Source organism: Leguminivora glycinivorella, chromosome 15, assembly GCF_023078275.1.
Source record: "Leguminivora glycinivorella isolate SPB_JAAS2020 chromosome 15, LegGlyc_1.1, whole genome shotgun sequence".
NCBI lineage: Eukaryota > Metazoa > Arthropoda > Insecta > Lepidoptera > Tortricidae > Leguminivora > Leguminivora glycinivorella.
Window position 1 is genome coordinate 7,178,565 of NC_062985.1, and position 24,426 is coordinate 7,202,990.

Genomic DNA, 24,426 nt, shown 5'->3' on the forward strand with positions numbered 1-24,426 from the left:
TTTTTTAATGGTGCGGGTTCAAGTCCCGCCGGAAGCGTAAATTTTTCCATTTTTTCCTTTAATATAAAAATATTTTTAATATTTTCATAAATAATGGCTCTAAAAAGAAAAAAATAAGTGTGCCCCCCTCTAACTTTTGAACAACAACTTGAAAAAGTCTTTCTAGTATAATTATTTTCAACTTGATAGGTTAAACAGGTTTTGAAAAAAATATACGGGAAACTACGGAACCCTATACTGAGCGTGACCCGACACGCTCTTGGCCGGTTTTTAGGATCGGTGATCCAATTTGTGTGCGCCCTGTAAGCTAGCAAGCCAATCCAATGCGACCCCCGAATCCCCCAATGTTCTAGCTTTTTGAGTAGGATGGTAAGGTAACTGAGACAGTGTCAAAGGCCTTGCTTCTTGTATATCTTAATTCCCTTTATACACCGTGGGAGTGAATAAGCCGAAATATACTATTTAACCACCCATTTTTTGTGTAAATCAAAAAAAAGATATTACATGAATTTTGTTTCTGAATGTATTTTCACGTAAAAAGTAAATGTTTTTCATAAAACTAGCACTTGAAACGAGTTTTAACTTTTTTTCTAAAAACTTCATTCTTGAAAGATTTTACTTTTTACTTTTTGACATTTATCAATGAGGATAGTGACGCCGTGGCTTGCGTGGGCGATGGTCGCGCGACGGCGATGCGACGCATACGAAATCAAATCTTATCGATATGGAAGTAGACGATGCGATGAGACCATAATCTCCATAGTGGCATCAACTCCCGTAAAGGATCTTTTTACTGACTAACAATAACATCTTTTTTCAATTGGTAATAACTCTGAAGCTAGGCAATATCCAGAAAAGTATAAGTACATAACATTATAGTCTCTAAAAGTGGTCAGGAATACACTGTTAAAATCTTTTGACGATGTTAAAAATATTTAGGGTCTGTTTAACAATGTCTTACTAAAGTATAGCTAATCAATAAATTATTTTACCAAATAAAAATTGTCAATTTGTTAATTGCACAAACTACTAAGAAGATACTACGTTAATTGTAAGTTACAGCTGGCAACATTGTATATTGACGTTTCTCACGTTTCGATTTACGGAATACGTGGTCCATATTATAACGCCTTTTGAAATTTTGCACATTTTATTGATTTTATACATGATTATGTATTTAATATTGATTACTTTAAATGTATATTCTTCCTACAACATTGTTCAATGATACAACTTTTTTAAGAAATTTTATGTGGATGAAGATGAAACGTAATGCAAATGTCAAAGAAAGAAAATAATTTTAGTTTAACTTATGAATCATAAACATACTGCTAAAAATTCTAAACTTCAGGTCTAATAATATAAACTACATCTAAGTATTTTGCAGTCCACAGGATAATTGAGGGAAGTTAGTTCTGAGATGATGAAAATAATATATGGTCTCAAAGGAAGTCGGCCTCATTGTGAACAAGACGAAATCCCGCTTTATGTAAGTTATTATATGTTAATATGACATGTCTGGCCAGTGTAGTGACCCTGCTTAAAGCTTCGGGCTATATTAATAGACTACATAGTGTCCCACTGCTGGGAAAAGGCCTCACCCATGGATCTCCATTTGTCACGGTCTTGAGCAATCTCTGACTCGTCGCATTGTGGCAATTTTTGCTCAACTCTGTGTGTGCATGAGACAGACATTGTCCGGCCCATCCATACTAATGGGAAAGTGTGTGTATCTGTTTGTTTGTCCGTCCTTCACAGCAAAATGGAGTGACAAATTGATGTGATTTTTTAAGTGGAAATAGTGGAAGAGACAGAGAGTGACTTATGCGAAGCCTCGGGCAAAAGCTAGTAATATTTATTTTATATACTATCAATTTTTTTCCCATTGTTTTTATGCAATTCTATTCTGAAACATTACTTTGTTATAGATAAACCAAGGCAGGTTGGAAAAGTCCAGAAGCAAATTTTAGAAGAAAAATATTGTACTGAATAACTACAATGGGCCATTGAAGAAGAGAAGACGGCACAAGAGGGAAATATGGGCCTTAGAAAAAGATATCACGCCTCTATCCCATAAAGAGGTAGGCAGAGCACATGAACTACTAAGTTTCTGTGCCACTCTTGGCAAAAAGGGGTGGAAAGAAATCCAAATTATGACATTGAAGAAGTGAAGACTAAATAAGTAAACCAAAGGCCCCAAGAATATAAAAGACTGCAATGAAATTGTCAAGAAGAGGGTGCGAGAGCAGAACATATGGGCTACTTGCTATGGAATGATGAATTCTACCTTCAAGTGGATGGCGTGACAATGGGGTCTCCTGTGTCTTCAGTAGTTGCCGACATCTTTATGGAGGACTTCGAGGAGACAGCACTCTCATTGGCTGCCGTCCAGCCGAAGATATTCAAAAGATATGTAGATGGCACTTTTACTATGCTTCCTAAAAGTAGTGTTTCAACTTTCTTCATAGTTCACTATGGATAGAATTTAAATGGTCATACGATACAATTTACTATGGATAAAGACTGTTCTCGTCCCTTCATGAATGTTCTCATTTTGAGGAATCCTGATAATAGCTTAGGTTGCACTGTGTATAGAAAACCTACTCATACTGATAGGTACATAAATGGCCAATCTCACCACCATCCCTGTCAACTAGCTACTATGGGCAAATCTTTGTTTCAGGGAGCTCAGAGGATATGTGACAACCAGAATTTGGCCGCGGAGCTTCGACATGCCAGGCAGGCGCTGTTGACGAAAAAGCTCAAGATACTGCATGTCAAGCAGAAGGCCTGTTTGAAGATCCCTACAGTCGAGCGCCAGCTTGCTATTTTGCCTTTTCTTAGAGGGGTCACATATAGGATCAGTCACATCTTGAAACGGACTTTCATTAAAACTTATTTGAAGCCCATGAAGAAGATGTCACAATTCCTGAGGTCTATGAAGTGTCAAACTCCTCTACAAAATGCAGGAGGGTACAGGTTAGACTGTGAGTGCGGCCTGTCATATGTAGGGCAGACGAAACGAAGTATTTCCACATGGGTGAAGGAACACATAGCGGATGTCAAGCACCGTTGGCAAAGGTCTGCAGTCTCTGAACATGTCATGGATAAAGTCAATCACGCTATAAAGTTTGATAAGCTGTTTCTTGCTAAGGAGAAGCGGTATCTACCCAGAATGTATGGTGTTGGACATTCGCCATTTGGTTTTGCAAATTTTGTGTAGATTAACTAATTAATTGTTTTTACATACCTAGTAATGTAAAATTTGTTAAATATTGTATAACTAGCTTTATTAACTGTGTCTTCATTAATATTTCTTGTATGTGGGTAGCTTTTGCACATTGTAATTTTTCCTCAGTTGACCACAAATGCTGTAAAGTGTTCGAAACGTCGGGATGAATGGTAAATTCATTATACGCGATATAATCCGTTTCCATAGTTTTATTGTGTCTAAATGAATTCAACAAATAATCTCTATAATACTGTCTTCGGTTACTACATTACTTATTTATGACAATAATCCTAGAATCTATATGTAATATGGATATTATAAGATAACGGATATCGAATGATGAAAGTGATAGAAACCAAATAAGCAACAAATAGTTTATCGTTAGGCCTGATTTAGACGGCGTGCGAACTCGCATGCGATTTTAATCACATTGCGGGCTGTTGATGTTACATACAATTATGCACAGCCATCAAATACAGCAATGTAATAAAACTCGTATGCGAGTTCTCGTACGTATGTATGTAATATGTATGTATGAAGTTCAGGGAGCATTATAAAGTGGCGCGGACGACAACATCAACTTCATACAAATTAGTCGCGCGGACCGTCCGCGTGACACTAAAACCAGCCTTAATGCTAGTGGCATAGGACTATGAATTTCGTAGAATACCAGTAGCATGTATTGTAATGTGTGATTAAGATAATGTTTACTGGCATAGTATAGGCAATTCAGTAAAACAGTACCGGGGCGAACGTGTTAAGATGTAAAAGAAATACGTATGGCGAGTTTCTTGTCAGTCCCATAGTTGAATACTGTAAAACAGTTTAAGAAATTTAAATTTTCTCGAGTCAGTTATGGAGGGTTAGGGGTCTTAGAGCCAGTGTAAAGACTGATTCGGAAAAAAAGCAGCAGCACCGATTTTAGATTATTTATTTTGTGATCATTTTAAAGCAGTGCATTTTTATAATAATCTGTAGTTCGGTAGATCCTATTGTGTAAAATTAAATATAATCGTATGTATTCTAAGTAAAAGATCGAATTCAAGTTTCCACCTATTATATTACCTTATCTCCAACATTTATGAACGACGCGACGCGACGTCTTCTGAAATAGTTTATGAGGTAAGTATTTTCTTTTAGTTTATGAGTCACTTAATGTTGAATGAGTTTATGAGTAGCTACGTTGATAAATTTTATTGTCTGTTTGCCATCTTTACATGAATTGTATCCCATACAAAAACGTGTGTTACGCTTGCTTGGAAAGGCTTCTTAACTACCCAAGATAAGATCCAGTTAGTTAATAGCGTACCTATGGCGTAAGGTCGCAATTCCGATCACACGTTGTATCTTTCCTAGTAAGTCCGTTTTCACATTATCCGATCCGATATCGGATGTCGGAAGGATTTCGATGAAAACAATCCAAGATGGCGCCTGTAATGTATGCGATATCGGTCTTGCCTCCGATATCGGACCCTTTTCAGTCCACCCGCTGCCGTCGCGGCCATAGTCAAAGTGCAGTTCAGTGTAAGCAAAGACAGTGTACAGATATACCACTTACGGTATTAGTGTTAGATAGTACCTACTAATGAATCCTATTGCTGTTGTTCTAATTAGCCAGGCCTGAACCCTTCACCGTCTTTTAAGAGTGCCAACTTATTGGGAACCTCAAGCTAAATAGTCTGCGCTCAGTAAAGGGAACACCATCACACCCTTTACCAGTTCCACAATATATATAATATTAATGTGGTCTGTGGTTTGGCTCGAACCCCACTGATGCACACGCCGCTACGTACGGGATGCGCACGTTATACTCGTAGGTACCTAATAATACCTAAGAAAATTTCAAATAAATAGTAGTTGAAACAAAATTACTCGAACTAAATTTTCGATGATTGGTTGTCGATGAAAAGTTTATCGGCGAAACAAGGGTACATGTGTGCCATGCCTAGGAATACCGCCTTTTCCATCTGACCTATTCATCAGGGTCTACAGAACCTAACTTCAAGTTGGGGAGTAGTACTCCCCAGTCGGACCCCTTTTAAACCCATATTTCTGGTAAACTACATGTACAGTACATTTAATTTCCGACGAGGTACAAGAGGTACGTCAGAGGTACATTCCACCATGGTAATCTGAGCACAATAAAGCGAGGTGGTACGGCTGCAGAGTATCACGCCGTGGCTTCGGCTGATGAAAACATCCAGCGAGCCCGATTTCGATCGAACGTCCATGCGCTCAAGGCCACGTCCACGACCTTCGACCGATAGTTTGCATGGTTAAGTGTATATTCATTATCCAGATCCGCGTCCACGGTCGCGCGACGACGGACGTCCGCGTAGTATGTTCCTAGCTTTAATCTCAGAACAGAAAACTATTACAGCTAGGAACATACTACGCGGACGTCCGCCGTCGAGCGACCGCGACCGCGACCGATCAGTGTGCACGGTCTTCGGGACGTGGCTGGTCTTCGGGGCGTGGCCAGATTTCGATCGGACGTCCATGCGCTCAAGGCCACGTCTGCGACCGTCGACCGATAATTTGCACGGTTAAGTGTATATTCATTGTCCAGATCTGCGTCCGCCGTCTAGCGACCGCACCTAAAGAATAGGATGCATATAGTTTACTTTGTTCTTATTTATTGACAGACTTGTTTGACAGACTATAGTTTAATCAAGAAATAACAATTTTGAATTTTCTCGAGAATAACCGAATGTGAAATCTCCAAAAGAGGAGTAGAAAAACAATGTAAAAAAATCTAGCTTAAACATTTACACTGTTTATAATTTACCGTAATGTTATGCCCTTATAAATAGACTCATTGAAAGAGTGCTAATTTTGTGATATCGCAGCAAAATTATCAAACGTATATTTAAAACGGTCAATGACTGTAATGTTGATGTGAAATGTTCAATAAACGTAAATATTACAAATTGGTGCAACATTGAGAAATGAATTCTTTAAAAAAAGCAATTGCTGTGACATTGTATTTATAATTATCTGTAATGTTACAAAAAAAATATACCGGTTATATCAAAAGGTTTTATTGAAGTAAATCTTAATTTGTGATATTGCAGCAACTGCATAAAACCAATATTTCAAGTGGTCAGTTGCAGTAATATTGATTTTGAACATTTGGGAAACTTTAAGTTTAGACATTGAAGTAACATTGAAAACTTGATGTTTAAAAGTTAATGTTGCTGTAACGTTGCATATGTAATATAGCTAATACCTTGTTGCAGCAATGTAATAAATGAACATTTAAATAACTTGTAATCAAAACATCCTTGCAATATTATAATATTAGTTTTCATTTGTCATGTTACAATAATATAGCACTACTAATTTTCTGAAAGTTTCAAATTACCAATAAGTTGAATGTTGTTGTCATATTTCTCCGACCTTACATTCTAAACTTACAAATGTGAGGTATGTAAACTTACTGCAAGTTATTGTAAGTTTCATGCTCAGTGGGATGCCTATTTGTAAGAGATCGGCCAGACATATTTAAAATGAGATCAGAGTTCTTCTCAGGAACACAGAGATCTCAATATCAAAACCTGATATATCAGCCAAGATGCAACACGGCTATATACAAAAATAATGCATATAATATGTGTATTCTACTGTATAATAATGCTCCCAATGATATAAGATGTTTAAAAACAACTGATTTTCGGAAGAAAATGAGAAGTTTTCTATTAGAACAATGCTTTTATAGTGTAAAGGAATATATTGAACATAATAATATTAATAAGTAGGTAATCAATGTCTAATTCAAATTAAATTATATTCAATGTACCGTAATAATGATAATTTTCTAATGTAATCCTAATGTTATGTATTAGTAGCTTTTTTTTGTTTCTTTAATATTTGCACATCGTTTAACCACGATAGAATACTGTGACTGAAAATTCTTACAAGAACAACCTGTAACTACAATTAAGTATTCTTGCAAATAAATGATGATTGATTGATTGATTGATTGATGAATTCTAACATAAGAGCCTAAACTTTAAGTAAGCAATTTGAAGATCTTTGAAGATATTTCTGAGTTTGAAATTAAATGTAACAGTTGTGTAATCTCTATTTAGTCTGCCTTTCCAGACCGCATAATACACATGTCAAACAAGCTTGTGAAACATTCACTGTGTCCCAACATTTTTTAGATTTCAAAGTTTTTCTTGACAATCAAATTGATTAGCACGCTGCTCGCAAAATCGCCCAGCGACGCTATAACGGTAATATGTTCAGTTTAATATACGCAACGAACGCTTTTTGTTTAGTAGAAAAATATTTGAGCCTGGCGTTATGCCAGTATCTATGAGTATAATTTCGTAGGTACTCTAGGCGCCTACCATGAGAATAAAGAATATGTTATAGTTCGTCCGGCGGTGTAAGAGCCAAAAGCCATAAAGATAAGCTAATTATTCATCTATTGTTAACCATTGTATGCCATTGTAACAAGTTTTATGGCTTTTAGCTCTTAAACCGTCGGACAGACTATACTCGATAATAGTTATTTGTTTTATAAGGGGGCAAAGTAGTTGTTTAACCGCACGTGCTAATATTGATACCCGAGCAAGCGAAAGATTCCAATATTGAGCCGCGAGTGTAGCGAGTGGTTCAAAAAATGGAATCTTGAGCGTTGGTTGGTTTCAAGGCACGAAGGTTAAACAAACTTTGCCACCGAGTGAAACACAAAATTTTTCACCACACCAACACGAACAAAATACTGACTGTAAAACATCAAACTAAATCAAATCCATGAATTTATTCAATATTTATGATTCAAAATCATAATTTATAAGATTAAACGCTGTATATGAAATAAAACTACTGTTATAGAATTATTTTCAAAAATATCGTACCTGTCTGTAGTGGGCATAAACTGGGTGAATTTCTCAGCGTGATTTTTTTGTGGCGGAGCTGAAATTCATTGTGTGGGCTAATTGTTTCCGGGTTTTTATTTTTTTTATGAAAACCAATCCTAAAATACTACCTTCGGCAACATTGCAAATTGTTACAAGTGTTATGTATATTTATTTAAAAATAATTTTCCATCGAAATTCTAATTTTGGTGTAGCGTCCAGAGCCTGTTTTTAGCGGATTATTGCTATGGTAAATCCAGTAAATCCGCAGCTATAAAGATAACTTGCCATAACTTCATTCTTTATTACATTAAGTATATTTTAAGATGACATAAGTCAATATTATTATACAATTTGACACTTATAACTGAGCACCAAAAGTTGTCCGGGGGAAAGAACCAATTTTGGTGGTAAGTATTGAAATCATTTTTATGGTTAAACGAGACGCAGGAAGACGAACAAACGTGTCATAACATGACCATTCAGGTTCGTTCCTGCATTTAGACATGACACAAGTGTCATACCTTGCTGGATTGGTCCGCCCCACACAAAAATATCTAATTTTGGTGGGTCGTAATATTTTTCCACCAAAATTGCACAAATTTTGGTGGTGAACATATTGAGGGCAGTAACGTTTTTGTTTCTATTTGAAAAGTATTTATTACATGTTAAAAGTTTATTGTTTCAAGTAGAAAATAATAGAAAAATGAATAAAAGGCTTTATTTTAGATTTTATTTTTTATTTTTGTGGGTAGACCAATTTTGGTGGCGACCATGTCATTGAAATCGTAATTTCTCTAAAACTACTTATTATAATGAAAGGTCATTGATACATAACATTGCTAATAATTAGTTATGTAACATCAGTACATAATTTCAACAAAAATTACAAAACTAAAAAAATCCACCAAAATTAGGCAAATTTCGAGTATGTTGAAATCCACCCAAGTATTGCATGCATGTGTAAGCGAGTTAGTATTAATAAATCGTTTGAACTATCAACACGTGTTCACCATTAATCGAACCTGACTCCGATCCCCACATGGCGACCCTGAGCCATGAACGCGCTTATCGCCCGCCGCCCGGTGCATTCCAAGGCGACGGCGCCGCGCGCGTCAGCATTTTGGACGGTCCGGAACGGACGGTCAGACTAGCCATGTTTCATGAAAATTGGTCCACTATGTCGAGGTTTTTTTTCAAAACTTTAATTTTGTGGTTAGGTTATTTCAGAAATATTTAACTTGACATCTCAGTGTTAAAATTTCAATTCACAAAAGCGTTATTCCAGAAAGTTCATTCAATTATTGGATAAACAACGGCCCATACAACCATTTCAGTCGCAAAATCTTCAAATCAGTAACTAACTGTCAAATGTGACATAACGCGTGGTAACGGCGTGCAAACAATGCGACCGTATTGATACAATAACAAAATGTAGTCGTCGTGTGCACTCGTTACGGTAACAAAATGTGTACGAATTTGTGGATGTCAATGTCACTGTCAGAATGACTTTTAACGACACTTTATTAGTCGACGTTTGCACACATAACGGTAACAACATGTGGACGAATTTGTGGCTGTCATTGTCACTGTCAGAACGGTTTCTGACAGTGACATTGACAGAATTTGTACACACATGTGTAGGTCTGATTACCGAACTGCTCCTAAACCACTGTATCCGCAAATGACAATCTGAAATACGAAGGTTTCTCAAACTGTCTTGTGAAGTTGTGGACTGGTTGCTTTGAATCATTTAAATATGAGCGAATTAAATAATAATAAACGACGACGACCATTTAAGCACTCTTCGACATTTTATAGAAATGTGGGAAAGTTAAGAAAAGTGCAGAATGATAATACAAATAGATAAGCACTTTATAGTTACTTAATGTATTAAATATATAATTTTTAATTCTTATTGATAAAAATGAAGTGTAGTGTTGCTTTACACAATAAAAGTAGGAATCAAATGAAATAGAGTATTTACTGTGATATTAATAGAATTTCTGTTGCGCAATGATAGTTTTTTCAGTACAGATGCTGCTTTTTTTAACGCAGTAGTGCGAGCAAATCAAGCAATGATTCATTTCTTGTCTGGTCGAAACTCTTAGCTTAGATTTAGGTACTGAAAATCGTCGTACGATACACGTGCGAAAAGGACATTCACAACTCGTGTCGATTTAAAACACTCCCTTCGTTCGTGTATTAATTTATTGCTACTCGTATCGATTTTCCTCTTTTCCGCACTCGTATCTACAAGTATTTTGTTTGGGTTACAAAAAAAACACATTATTTACTCTACTACGTTTTATTTATGTCTCTTTAACATTACAAATTTGTAGACACTTATCTATACAAAAATCTTGACAAAAGAAGTACAGATCGCTGAAATGAATGTTGATAGTAAATTAATGAAGACTACTTCAACAAGTGTCAATTGTGAAATGCCGCACAATACTAGTTGCTCTATAGAAGACCATAATAATATGATCCCCGATCCTTTACAACCCAGCAGCTCGGTACGCACGTTACAATTTTTTTTTAATCTTCTTTAGTGAGGGCAACTGAGTACGACGGCATATTTAATTGTTTATAAAGTTTGAGGATACCTGAAAAAAATGAATACAAGAAGCCATTCTGCTTTCGGTCACGCGTGTACGCTGCGACCATTTTGCGACCGTTTGTTGACCGTTTGGTAACCGTTTGGCGACTGTTTTTTACATGGAATATTACCGTCTTAATCCATATCTTAACAACTTTATTGGTTTTCTAGGCATTATTTTTATTATTTCAGTATAGTATATGCACCAGAGCACTAAAACTTCACCAATCAATATACATAACACGCAAACACCGAGTAGTCAATAATATTATTACTGGTTAAACTGAGGTAAATTGATGGCGCGTTGATAAATTTAGACTTATTTTATGAAATCACTCGAGCAATTTAATTGGCCATGGTAATTAGCCCACATTATATTACAAATGCAAACAATATTTATCTTTAACAAATTCTTACGCCATTACATTTTAATGTCAAATGATTTTATTTCTTTTTTACTTTGACGTCTCTGACAGTCGCCATTTGAAAAGAATGAAATGAACGAATGATTTTGGGAAAGTAGTCGCCAAACGGTAACAATGTGTGCACGCGTAGTGCACACTTCTGTCACTTCTGTGACCATTTGTGCCTGTTACCAATCGTCCCCATTTGGGTCGCCGCGACTAAACGTCGACCGTACTGCGACTAAGCATTGAGACCCGAAGACCTGTGTGTACACAAAATAGGAGGATTTGCGTAGGAACGGCGACCGATTATGGTTATATGGGGGAGAATTGAACGTCCTTTAAGTAATTCCTTCTGAATGGAGGCTTTCCTAAATAGTCACTTTGAACATGGTTTAAGTAAGAGGCAGATATTTAAGAGGTTCTACTTGACGGTTTCGTTGCGAAAATAGAAAGAAGGTTTAGGGAACAAAATTAAAATTTTGAAAAAACCCCCGACCGCGACCTAGTGGACCGATTTTCATGAAACATGGCTAAGAACACTCCCGACTAACTCAGCTTTCAGACAAAAAAAACTAAATCAAAATCGGTTCATCCGTTCGAGAGCTACGATGCCACAGACAGACACACACACACAGACAGACAGACAGACAGACAGACAGACAGACAGACAGACAGACATACACACAGACAGACACGTCAAACTTATAACACCCCTTCGTTTTTGCGTCGGGGGTTAAAAATAGACTTATCTGGGTTCGTACTTTTCATGCCGATTATACTCGTACAAATATTACATCCCTGATCGTCAATAAGTGAAAATCTGAAGGATATATCCATATTAATATTATAATTGGGAAAGTGTGTGTGTCTGTTTGTTTGTCCGTCTTTCACGCAAAAACCGAGCGACGAATTGACGTGATATTTTTAAGTGAATATAGTTGAAGGGATGAAGAGTGACTTAGGCTACTTTTTGTCTCTTTCTAACCCCCACTTCCTTAAAAAAAGGGGGGGAGCAATTTTGTATGGAGCATTGCGTAGTTTTCGAATTTAACGTGAGCAAAGCCGCGGGCATAAGCTAGTAATAAATAATTGGGGCACACATACTACCCTAGGTACTTCGAAATAATGTTTAAATAAAATAACTGAAACATCATAGGTAATGAAATTATGCAACCACTCAGTCCAGTACAATAGTTATTTGTTATACAAGGGGGCAAAGTTGTATTTTAACGCCGAGTGTGGAATTGAAAAATGAGCAAGTGAAAGGATTCTATAGTTGAACCACGAGCGAAGCGAGTGGTTCGAGAATAGAATCCTGAACTTGCGAGTTTCTTAACACACGAGAAGTAAAATACATTTGCACCCGAGTGTAACACAAAACTTTTCCCCTCACTATAGCGAGGAAACTACAACGCAAGAAAATACATTTATCACTGCTTCCAGTAGTTCCACGGGTGGTAAATCATCTTAATTACTAGATTCAACTACTTTTGTCAATTTTAAAGCAGTTAATTTAACTTTATTCAAGGTCAAATTACTTTAGTACACTAGTGGATAAAATGCGTTTTTACCCGCTGGTATTAAAGGACAAAACATGTGTTTCCGAGCTAGTGAGGGGAAAATACGTTTAGTTTTTTAGAGTATAGAGATCGACCCACATTTTGAATGTTGCGTTCGTAGGAAGCTGCCATCATCGTAGTATTTGATCAATCAATGAAATACTACTCTGAACTGTTTATATCATAAATACCTATTCTCATATAACCTCGGGAGTAACGACGTAATAATGGCGTTTATCTAAAATTTATGTATACGCGATGAAATATTTGCAATACGGTATGTTCGAATGATAATATCGATCAGGTTGTAGTAATAGGGTTGTTTCTTTACTCGAGCAAAACGATAGCTCCTTATTTATAACTTATTTCTAACTGCCGCTGTTTATTAATAGTCACGATACAAGTGCGAAAAAAAGGAAGTTCGAAACGAGTGGCGATAAATTAAAACACGACCGAAGGGAGTGTTTGAAATCGACACGAGTTACGAATTTCCTTTTTGCACGTGTATCGTACGACGTTTTTCAGCACAGATGAGCCTCCAAAGTTTCTACCTGGCATATAATGAACCACTTAAAAAAAACCATCTGTACTGAAAAATACTTATGGTCAAATGAGGTAAGACCAAAAAGGCCAATTCGAACCCTCTATAGATTGTACAAACTCCTAGATAACCTTCATAGATATAAGTGGCACAAGTTTTTCTTAGAACTTCCCCAAAACTTCTGCTTGATACAACATTTATATACCCTGCCCTGGTAAGACCTAGGTTTTACCAAATAAATGTTGGTAAAAGCTCAAAGTAAACAACGTATATTTCTCACTTCCGGCTTTTACAATAACACATATATCACGATAAAACTGCGGAGAAGAAGTGCACGTGTATCGTACGACGTTTTACAGTAGGTACATATGGCCCTTTGAAGTTTCACCATGACAAGTCATATACTGCTTTGAGAAATAGTGCCACTTGTGCTCTTGCCACATAAAATTGGCTCGCGAATAAACGTATATAAAGGCTTTATTACGGTAAAAAAACCGGATGAGAGTCGCTCTTATGTTTTAAATAGCTCCGTACATCAGAACATTTTTATGAATCTTTTTTATTTATTGCCTTTTATACAGCCTAACCACATCTTAGTTCTTTAATCCGACTCTTGGTTGACTGTACTGATGTACTCTCTCTGTCTTGCGTGATACTCGTATTATGACTAGGCTTAGGTCTTTTTATGGCATACCGTGGTTCTAAAATCCGTGGAGTCGCCATATGAAAAATTTTCAAAGTCAAAGTCCAACAGTATGATGTCACATTAAATATAAATATTTATACACACTGTCACATCGTCACTGAGTTCATTTAAATCGAACGTAGTTGATTTTATCTTAATAGTAATTGTTTTGGTATTATTTATTATACAGGATTTTGATAAAATTTACTAATAAATAACATTATTAGTTAATATTAACTACGTTCGATTAAAATTAACTAGGTAACGTTGTGACAGTATGTATAAAATACTTATATTTAATATGACATCATACTGTTGGACCTTGACTTAGACTTCGTAAATTTTTCATATGTCGACTCCACGGATTTTAGAACCACGGTATGCCATAAAAAGTCCTAAGCCTAATTATGGCATCTCAATATTTTTTTACATCGTAGTTTCGGATATACCTAATGGATTTTTTTTAATTAAGTTTATCTTATAATAATTAAGTTTTTCTTAATGAGCTCATTAATTTTGATTTAAGTAAGTATAAGACGGTATATTTCGCAAAACGTTGTAAACTTTCCCATTTCTCCACAAAAGTGGCTCTTATTTTTTTTAAATTACGTGTCCGTCTTTGGTTAGCATTCGTTAGGTCTGTTTATGAATTTGAATTTTATTGCCACAGTCGTTATGGAACAAATACTTAGGCTGTCCTAGATATAATGTCGCACGAGTGATCTTGTAGGGTTTCCGATTTTTCCCCTTTAACTACGGAACTCTAAAAACAGATTGTGTACCACTCAAATGATTTAGCGAACCCCGCGGCGACTGTGTTTACTCTAACGCAATTTAAATTTTATTGAGTCTTTTATTTGGTTTCGCGTATTTATATTACAAAATTATTTAGGTCACTTGGGGTTATGTATGGTTGTAAAAATGTAGGACAGAATTACAGTCATATCCCTGTTTAAGTGAAATAGCTAGTGATGGAACACGCGAACTTTATAGATTCTATGTGTCATTTTCTAGTAAACGTCCCAGTGACGTTTGCTGTAAGGAAGTCTTGACCGGTTACACGTATAAAGACCAAGAGGACGTTTCAATAAACTTTTACACTTTTAAAGATTTCTTAACCTCAACAACGCTGTCATTTCATTGCAGCGTAGATGAGTAACAGTAATGTCTAAATATTGATTTAAACTAACACGATCTTCACTCATATTATTATATTAAAACGGGACTTAATGATGGGATGTCGTGAGTGTTGTATGTAGGCAGAGTGGCAACCCTAGCGTAAAAGTGACTGATGACAATCAAGTGCGGGTAGTTTGAAAAACTCGTACAGCTAGAAGATGTCCCAGCCAGTCTACCCGTGACCACGGACATAATGTCATGTCCGAAACGTCGGGTTAAATATAGACGTAAGTTTTTACGCGATTAAGTCCCGTTATAATTTAATAATATGAGTAATGTCTAAAGTAAAAATCAGCTGCAATAACAAGAAATTAATGCAGGAAAATAATAACATGTCAGTAACCTGCACTTCAGGGAAACGGGCTGAATGAACGTAACACGCCTGCTTTCGGGCGGCGTCCCTACACTACATGTATTACAACGTACTGAACGTTTATGTACATAAACTCACGCTTGTTGGCAGGTTACAAGAAACTGTTCACTAGCAAAAAGTAAAAAAAAAAATATATTACAGTGATAAATAGGTTGTTAGTTGTTCAGCCCATGGATAACTGACATTTTCTACGACATCCAAGGCAAGACAAAATAGCAGAATATGTACAAATTATTGCTTATACTCGTATAATATACTTTATACGAGTACGTATACGTATAATATGTACGTATAATATGTATCCACAACCTATATATTATATAGGTTGCGGATACATATTCCATCTAGGTCACCGGACCTTTTTCTGTATGGTTTTGGGGTACGTTTTTTTCTTAGACTTTATCGGTCTATACGAAGTTATATAGGTCTTTGGTATAACGTATCTGCCATTGAAAAGAGTTCACAGAAGTGACATATTGCGTTCCGCCTGAACGATATATTATAGTTCTCATTATACGGCGTTGGAGATATATAGTCGAGACAGTCATGCAACATTTTATTTTAATCTTAATGTGATCCTATTATGTAAACAAGATATACTGTTTATCTGTTTGTTCATCGGTTCTGTATTTGCGATTCAATTTAATTAATATTCCTAAGTTCCCTTAAATTTGCTTTGGGAGCGGAATGTTCTGTATTTATTAGGTGTATGAAGATGATAATTTGTTTTCAGTACAGATGGTGTTTTTTTTTACGCACTAGTGCGAGAAGTGGTTCATTATATGCCAGGTCGAAACTTCGGAGTGCTATCTGTACTGAAAAACGTCGTACGATACACGTGCGAAAAGGAAATTCGTAACTCGTGTCGATTTAAAACACTCCCTTCGGTCGTGTTTTAATTTATCGCCACTCGTTTCGAACTTCCTTTTTTACGCACTTGTATCGTAATGTAATATTTCAGTGCAGGATGGTGTTCTTTTTACGCACTAGTGCGAGAAGTAAGTAGTTCATTATATCGAAACTTCGGAGGCTCATCTGTACTGAAAAACGTCGTACGATACACGTGCGAAAAGGAATTTCGTAACTCGTGTCGATTTAAACCACTCCCTTCGGTCGTGTATTTATTTACCGCCACTAGTTTCGAACTTCCTTTTTTTCGCACTAGTATCGTAACGTAATGTATTATTTATTCCACGTTCTTAGAAAATGTGTAAACATTTTTAGCGATACCATATCATTATACCTGTTATACCTACAGACCCTACAGTATTATTTAAATTGAATGTAAATTCAACATTAAATAAGTTGGCGTAGATAAGTATCTGCAAAGAGAATCGAGTGTTATAGAGAGTTACTGTCGAAGTAAAATTATCACAGTGCATAGACTACCATCTCTTGACACAGGCTTAAAACTTTTGAACCTCAGTTCTGACAATTTGGCCCATATTCTTAGCTTGATATGTGTTAAAATGTCAAATATTAATATTAGCCATCTGCTGAGCATACCCTTAAGGTGTATCGCCATCTAGGCCACCGTACCTTTTTCTGTATGGTACTGAGGTACGCTTTTTTCTTAGATTTTATCTGTCTATACGGAGTTATATATGTCTTTGGTATCTGCAAGAATTCAAGATACACACATATATATTTTAGGCACGATAGTCTATTATCTTGTCTGAATAAGTTAATTTAAATAAATGGTTTCTACCTTTTAAGGGTTGATTATATTTAAAATTTTAAATCATTTGTACAAAACTTTCAGCAGTCGTTATTCAAGATAACTGTAGTGATAATGATCATACGCAAGCGCGATAGAGATAGATATCTACTATCATTATCATTTAGCCACCCTGTAGTGATAACGATCATTACCTACTGACTTGCACTTAAACACTAAGGCCCACTTGCACCAACCACTTAACTCATGGTTAGTGGGCTGTCATCTGTCAAATTCCATATAAAATGATGGGTTAACCCGAGGGTGAACCCTCCGTTTTCGGTGGTGCAAGTGGACCTAAGTGCGAAAAGATGTGCAAAGAGATCGTATTATAAATTAAACTATTTCTACAAAATTCTCTTTCCGAGCAGAAAATGCAATTGTTTAAAAAATAATCAGTCGAATTGAGAACCTCCTCTGTTTTTTGGAGTCGGTTAATTATATTCCTCACAGCCAGACACGTGTCACACATAATGAAAGATGAAAACATAGTAATACAAACATAGACATTAATTGAAAGTATGAAAGATTTTACGATTTAAAACAAGTGTAATAAACATAGTACACAAAGACCCCTTTCATGCATGCATGCGGTTGACGTGGAAAAAGAAACATTAATATTCTAATTATATCTCGAGCTACAATAAATAACACAGGAAGTTTCTTTTGGGCAAATGCTCGTGAATAAAACGCCTCGAAGCCAAATTATGGGTCAGACGTTCACGATAGAGACGAACAAATTAAAGCGTTTGCACGTTATACGTTTGCTTTATGCGTATTTTATACTACCGTCATAATTAATCTCTTTGTAGATTAAGATATAATAATAAAACAGGCATATTAATGAAATAATCGTATCGTACTCTAGATATAAATGAATGGTACATGTAAGTTATATGCTACTGCAATAGCAGCCTTCTAACTCGCCTTCACCCCTATTTAAACGGCTTTCATTCATGCATCAACAACAACAGGGAAGCCTTACCCGTGACCGCCTCTGCATCGGCTCATCCCCAGGGATAGTCAGAAAATTTCCGCTCATCTTCACTGCGCACACTACCGGTATATATAAACCCTTTGTTCTTGAAAAACACGGTATAAATAGCGCGCGAATTCGAACGTGCAACGTGCGTACGCGACGGCCGTTGGTAATGAAATGTTCTTTCAAACTAGAACTTCATGAATGGGTGACGTGTTTTAAATACTCGGTCCTGTAATGTGACGTCACGGCTACGAAAGCATGGACTGCCAAGCGTCTGCGTTCCGATCTGTTTGTCTGCAAATCCGTAAATAGCTTTTCATAATCGTCGGAGTCGTGATGGGAAGTTGACACATTTATTCGGAACTTTTCTTGTTTATAACATTTTTCGTGGATTAGTCAAAAGTTGAATGGAACTTTTGCTGTCTATTTGTTCCGTCAACTTCTTTTTACACAAGAGAAATAAGATGGCAAGTATGTATGAGTCATGTAAAAGTTATTTTAGAAAGTTTCTCGTATTAAAAAGTTTCGGCCACTCCTCCCGTACTTAATGCAGACATTACACGAAAAACTAGACTCCAGACAGACAGTAAGTAGACTTATATTAAGTTTCACAGACCTGTCATTTTTAATTTTTTATAATGCTTAAAGATACATGAAGTGCGCGAAAGTGAAGCTATCACGTATGTAGACAGTCTATGAGTGCAAAAGAGGCAGACTACACATGAGAAATTGTGACCATTTTGGACCTCGACAACAGACTCAAGATTACCTAAATGTTTATCGACAGAATTGCGATCAAAAATTGCTACAATAATTTTTATTAAGCAGAAACGTCTGCTAACGATTCTAAACATTTTTATATTAAAGGAAAAAATGGATTGCAAAAATGGTGCGGGTTCAAGTCCCGCCGGAAGCGTAAATTTTTCCATTTTTTCCTTTAATATAAAAATGTTTGGAATCGTTAGCAGACGTTTCTGCTTAATAAAAATTACTTTAGTATGGGTTAGCACATTGTTACTGGTGAATTCTCAATATAACTTGAGACTCCAGTGCCGTTACAAGATGTAATAGTCTGTCGGTAGATGGCGCTAGACGTCACCCCAAGACGTGTAAAAAAGGAAAGGCATGGAAGGATTTGCGAAGTCCGGCGTGGCTTCCGTAGCTCAATTGGTAAGAGCATTGCACCGATTGCAAAAATGGTGCGGGTTCAAGTCCCGCCGGAAGCGTAAATTTTTCCATTTTTTCCTTTAATATAAAAATTGCTACAACAAAAAATTGTTATTTGTTTTACAAGGGGGCAAAGCTGTTTTTTAACCCGATACCCGAGCAAGCAAAAATTCCAATATTGAACCGCGAGCGTAGCGAGTGGTTCAAAAAGTGGAATCTTGAGCGTTGCGAGGGTTTCAAAGCACGAAGGTTAATAAAGAAACTTTGCCACCGAGTGAAACACGTTTTTTTTTCACTACACCAAAAACACGAACAAACATCAAACTAAATCAAATAGATCAATTTATTCAATATTTATGATTCATAATCATCATTTATAGGTAAAGTCTACCAGCGAGCTTAAGACATCAAGTTAAAATTTGTATGAAATTACTTTGCACTCTTGTGGTCTTTGATAAAATGCAATTTTGCTATCTATTTTCGAATAGCAAAGAGAGCCTTTATCAGTTGGTGTGGTAAAAAACGTTTTTCATATTTACTGCACTTTAAGTAGGTAGATATACTAGATATAGCCAATGTCAGACATAGTCATAATTGGGTGGCCACTCATGAATGAATTTTATTTACAATTTTCATTTCATTCATGTCATTTTTGTACTACCTACGTCGCGTTGTGGTGAATCAACGGATCATAAATACACCCATGAAAAACATCGATATTTTAAGCGTTTTTGAGTTATGACATGGGTAGGAAGAGGAGGAGCCAAAGATAAAATAAATAAATATAATAAATATTGGGGACACCTTACACAGATCAACTTAGCCCCAAACTAAGCAAAGCTTGTACTATGGGTGCTAAGCGACGATATACATACTTAAATAGATAAATACATACTTACATACATAAAAGACATCCATGACTCAGGAACAAATATTTGTGCTCATCACACAAATAAATGCCCTTACCAGGATTCGAACCCAGGACCGCGGCTTAGCAGACAGGGTCACTACCGACTGAGCCAGACCGGTCGTCAAAGATGACATGACGATGTGGGTTTCTTTTACGTAAATCATAATAAAGTATAAGAACACTCTAACTCAGTTAGTAAGCCGCGTTTTAGCACAGTATTTCTGAACAGTTCTGAGCGAGCATTCGTTCGTTGGTGTGGTGTGGAAACACTTGACTTCCATACCTTTATCGATGCACGAACGAACGAATGCACGCTTAAAATTGTTCAGAACACTAAATGAAAACGCAGCTTAATAATATACACCGTGTTTTTTGTTTTCCGATAAAATCGACATGTTGTTACGTTCGTTATCAGGAACCACCCTGTATATCAGTTTTAGTTAAATTCGCTAAAACCAATTTTTTCAGCGTTTTGCATACATAATAAATGAATTAATTAGTGTGAGTGACCCTTAAGAATAATATTCAAGTTAGTGTCAAGTGATTGACGGCACATGTCAAAACAAATAACATTGGGAAGTGGTAAAGACTGTCAAACACGTGTTCAGTAATTATTTTTATTTGTTTAATAACTCGATAACCATAAGAGTTAAACGCTAGTTTTTTTGCTTGACCACAACCGCTGTGCCGCTCCTTAGGTATGCGAGCGGCGAGACGGGGGGGCAGAGCAGCCACTGCGCTCTGTCATTCCGCCGTCGTCGCTCGTGGCGGCGTGTAGTGTTATCTGTTGCGGGCTGTCTATGTCAGACGCACATGAGATAGAATATCCAAAGATGGGTCGTGCTTTATCTCGAGATGTTAAAGCTGTCATTTTCAAAGTGGCGGAATATTTTAGGAAAAGAAAAGCAGACAAAGATAGTTTCGAACATAAAAGTGACGCAAATATCGCCAAACTTGTGGCCGAAGCTACTGGGTACTGCCAAAGAACCGTAATAAATGTAATATCTGTAGGAAATTCATCAATTGAAAATGAGGGCCAACCGAAATTTAATTCGCCCAAAAAACCGAAAGTTATAAAGAAAAAATATGTAATTGATGATTTTGACTTGGGAGTGATCAGGAGAAAGATTCATCAGTTTTATGAGATCGAAAAAACAGTGCCAAGTATTCGTAAGTTACTGTCAAGTTTGAGACAAGATGGTGTTTTGAATTGTGGACGAGAATATTTGAGAAAACTTTTACACACAATGGGTTACCGGTTCAAAAAATGTAGATCGAAAAGACATCTTCTTATAGAGCAGCCTAATATTACAGAGTGGCGGAGGAAATATTTGACAGAAATAAAAAAATATAGAAGTGAAAACCGCAACATATATTTCCTAGATGAGACATATATTAACGCCAGTCACAATGTTAGCAAATGTTGGCAATCATCGTCGGAACTTGGAATTCACACTGACATCGGGAAAGGACGACGCTTGGTAATCGTTCACGCTGGAAGTCGAAATGGCTTGGTCGAAGGTGCATTGACTATATTTAAATCCGATGCTAAGACTGGCGACTACCATGGAGACATGAACGGGCCTACTTTTTATAAGTGGGTGGATGAAAAGTTGAAAGATAAACTGCTGCCGAATTCTGTCATTGTGATGGACAACGCGTCTTACCACAGCGTTCAAGTTGATAAGAAACCGACCATGACAAACCTCAAAAGTGAAATGCAGAACTGGCTGCGGCGTCACAATGTTGAATTTCCGGAAAAAATTAAAAAAGATCAACTGCAAATTCTTATAAATGCCACTCAAAAAGAGCCTGTTTACAGAATCGATGACCTCTTAAAAGCTCATGGGCACACAGTCCTGCGTTTACCTCCATACCATCCAGATCTGAACCCCATCGAATTGGTATGGGCTGATGTTAAAAACAATATAGCGCAAAACCATATTCATTCTTCTCTAGATGAAAAGATAAACGCACTGAATTTATTATTTTCGGAGTTCACGGCAGAAAAATGGCAGAGGTGTGATGACCATGTCCAAAAAAATGAAAACGATTACTGGGATCGCGACAACCGTTTCGACAATATTATTGACCCCATAATAATAAATTTGCAGGATGACAATGATTCAAGTTCCGGTAGCGAAATGGAAGATGAAGATAAAAGTGAATCTATGTCAGAATAGTCACTGTATTCATTAACTAGAAGCTTATGTTTTTTTGTTTTTCGAACTGATTCTGTTTTAACTCTCGAAACTATTAATTTTTCCGATAATTACACATTAATTTGACTTATATTGGTTTTTTTATTTGTGCTTACCTAAAAATCGTATTGTACCATAATAAAAATTGGATATAATAAGTATGTACCTATACAGAGCCAAAATATTGTACTTCGGTATCTTCAGATCTATCCGACACGACGACAGACTCTTGTGTGTCCGTGATCTTTCCTGCCCGCACCCCGCCTCCCCGCGCATACCTAAGGAGCGGCACAGCGGTTGTGGTCAAGTTTATAGATCACACGTCTTCTTCTAACTGTATAAATGACACAAGGACGGGTAGTCTATCTCGCGGCGAGATACTCTCGCGGCAATCATGTGCTAACCCTGCTGATGCCGTAGCCGTAGTCTACTAGTCTGGCTCTGTCGCGCCAATACGCAAGAGCGATAGAGATGTAAATATCTACAAGTGTTTCGTTTCGTGAGCGTTTCGTGAGCGTTTGTGCCATTTGGCTACGTAATACCCTGGGCGTCCGGCCTCGGTGATGTAAAGGACAAGGCGATAATGCCTTCTAACCCCGCACCGTCCGAAAACATCCACATGAGAAGAAGAAAAATAATAGATGTAAAAAACGAACGAAACGGAGAAAATGGAAGGAAGGAGAGTAAGTCCATTTATAATAAAAAAAAAAAAAAAAGAAGAAGGAGAGCCTTCGAACAGGAAGGTTTTAGTGAAAATGAACTCAAATGAAACGAAACAAGATATATTTGAAATACGGATATTTATTTATTTTTTCATAAAAATTCTAAATTCAATAATGTGTTTTAAACATGTAACATTTACATATATGCATTTATACAAAGATATATGCAATGTTTAGTGATTTTAATACTAAAATTGGAGCGTAACAGACTTACAATGATGCCAATGCATGTGACGATCACATTTACACTTAAAAATAATATTTACCAAGTATTGTCAAATGGTAAAGGTTACGTGTCAGTTACAATTTTAATTTGATGAGGTTAATGGACACTGTGCGCTTTTCTTTTACTCTAGCTCGAACCGCGAATCCGAAAGCCGTTGTGTTGCGATGAAACTAACATAGGATGATTATTGGTACACGGTAAACGATAAATAATACTGTTACTTTGTAATGATGTATTATCACACGCTCTGTATTGTAGTCCCCTGAAGGACGAGAGTAGTCGATTATTTACAAATGAATGACACATGGGCTTCACGATGGCGATGTTCGGAGACGAGGCCAGGCAGACAAGCATGGTCGCGCGATAAATGATAAAACACCAGGCCGCCCCTATCGCACTATTTGTAAGTTCGATAGGGACGGCCTGATGTTTTATCATTTATCGCGCGACCATGCTTGTCTGCCAGGTAGTGAACAGCGGTAATGGCAAGCGATCCGTTTTTCATGATAGTTCAAAAACTGCAACACTCTATTCAACGCATTAACGTGGTTTGAAATGTTTAGAAAGTTTAAATTTATCTACCTTTACTATTCGGTATTAAACAACTTTTGCGACGGACAAGAAATGTAACTATTTATTTTAAATGTTTAATTTTGACATTGACTTATGTATAGAACATTATTACCTTGAATAGATTGCTCGAACGCTAAACAGAACGATTAATTTTCAATTTGACCATATTTCGCTATAGCGCTATAGAAATAGAAACACAGACTCAGTCGACTCGGAAATACAAATTCATTAACAAAAGTTTATTATTATATTTTAAGACGAGTAAATATATATTATTATTTATTGAGATTTGGACTAGACAAACCACATTTTCTATCTATAGATATGTAATCCATGATAAATCCTAATATTTAGAAAATCTAAGTTCCATGGTGGTAGTGATGTGCCTGTCTACACATCGTATACATTTTCAAAGCCACCTAGACTTCATATTCTTACAAGTACTCGTAACATCACAATAACTTTAGTAAACTGACCACATT

General features: G+C 36.6%; 1 protein-coding gene, 2 long non-coding RNA genes and 1 other non-coding gene across 4 annotated transcripts in view; 3 read left to right on the forward strand and 1 right to left on the reverse strand.

Annotated features, from left to right (window-relative positions):
- LOC125234265 (actin-binding Rho-activating protein-like) overlaps positions 1-18,339 on the reverse strand; it is a 75,397-nt gene extending 57,058 nt beyond the window's left edge. The window contains exon 1 of the mRNA XM_048140477.1: positions 18,149-18,339. Within this exon, the coding sequence (XP_047996434.1) occupies positions 18,149-18,205 (57 nt within the window). The 5' untranslated portion in view covers positions 18,206-18,339. The remainder of the gene's footprint in view (positions 1-18,148) is intronic.
- On the forward strand, positions 648-2,251 carry LOC125234267. Its single transcript, XR_007177958.1, has 2 exons — positions 648-1,489; positions 1,929-2,251. It is a non-coding gene; the product is annotated as an uncharacterized LOC125234267 (long non-coding RNA).
- Positions 18,340-19,297: 958 nt separating the features above from the next.
- Positions 19,298-19,371, forward strand: Trnas-cga. Its single transcript has one exon. It is a non-coding gene; the product is annotated as a tRNA-Ser (tRNA).
- Positions 19,372-23,210: 3,839 nt separating this feature from the next.
- On the forward strand, positions 23,211-24,173 carry LOC125233953. The gene is made up of 2 exons (XR_007177907.1): positions 23,211-23,726; positions 23,838-24,173. It is a non-coding gene; the product is annotated as an uncharacterized LOC125233953 (long non-coding RNA).
- Positions 24,174-24,426: the final 253 nt, after the last annotated feature.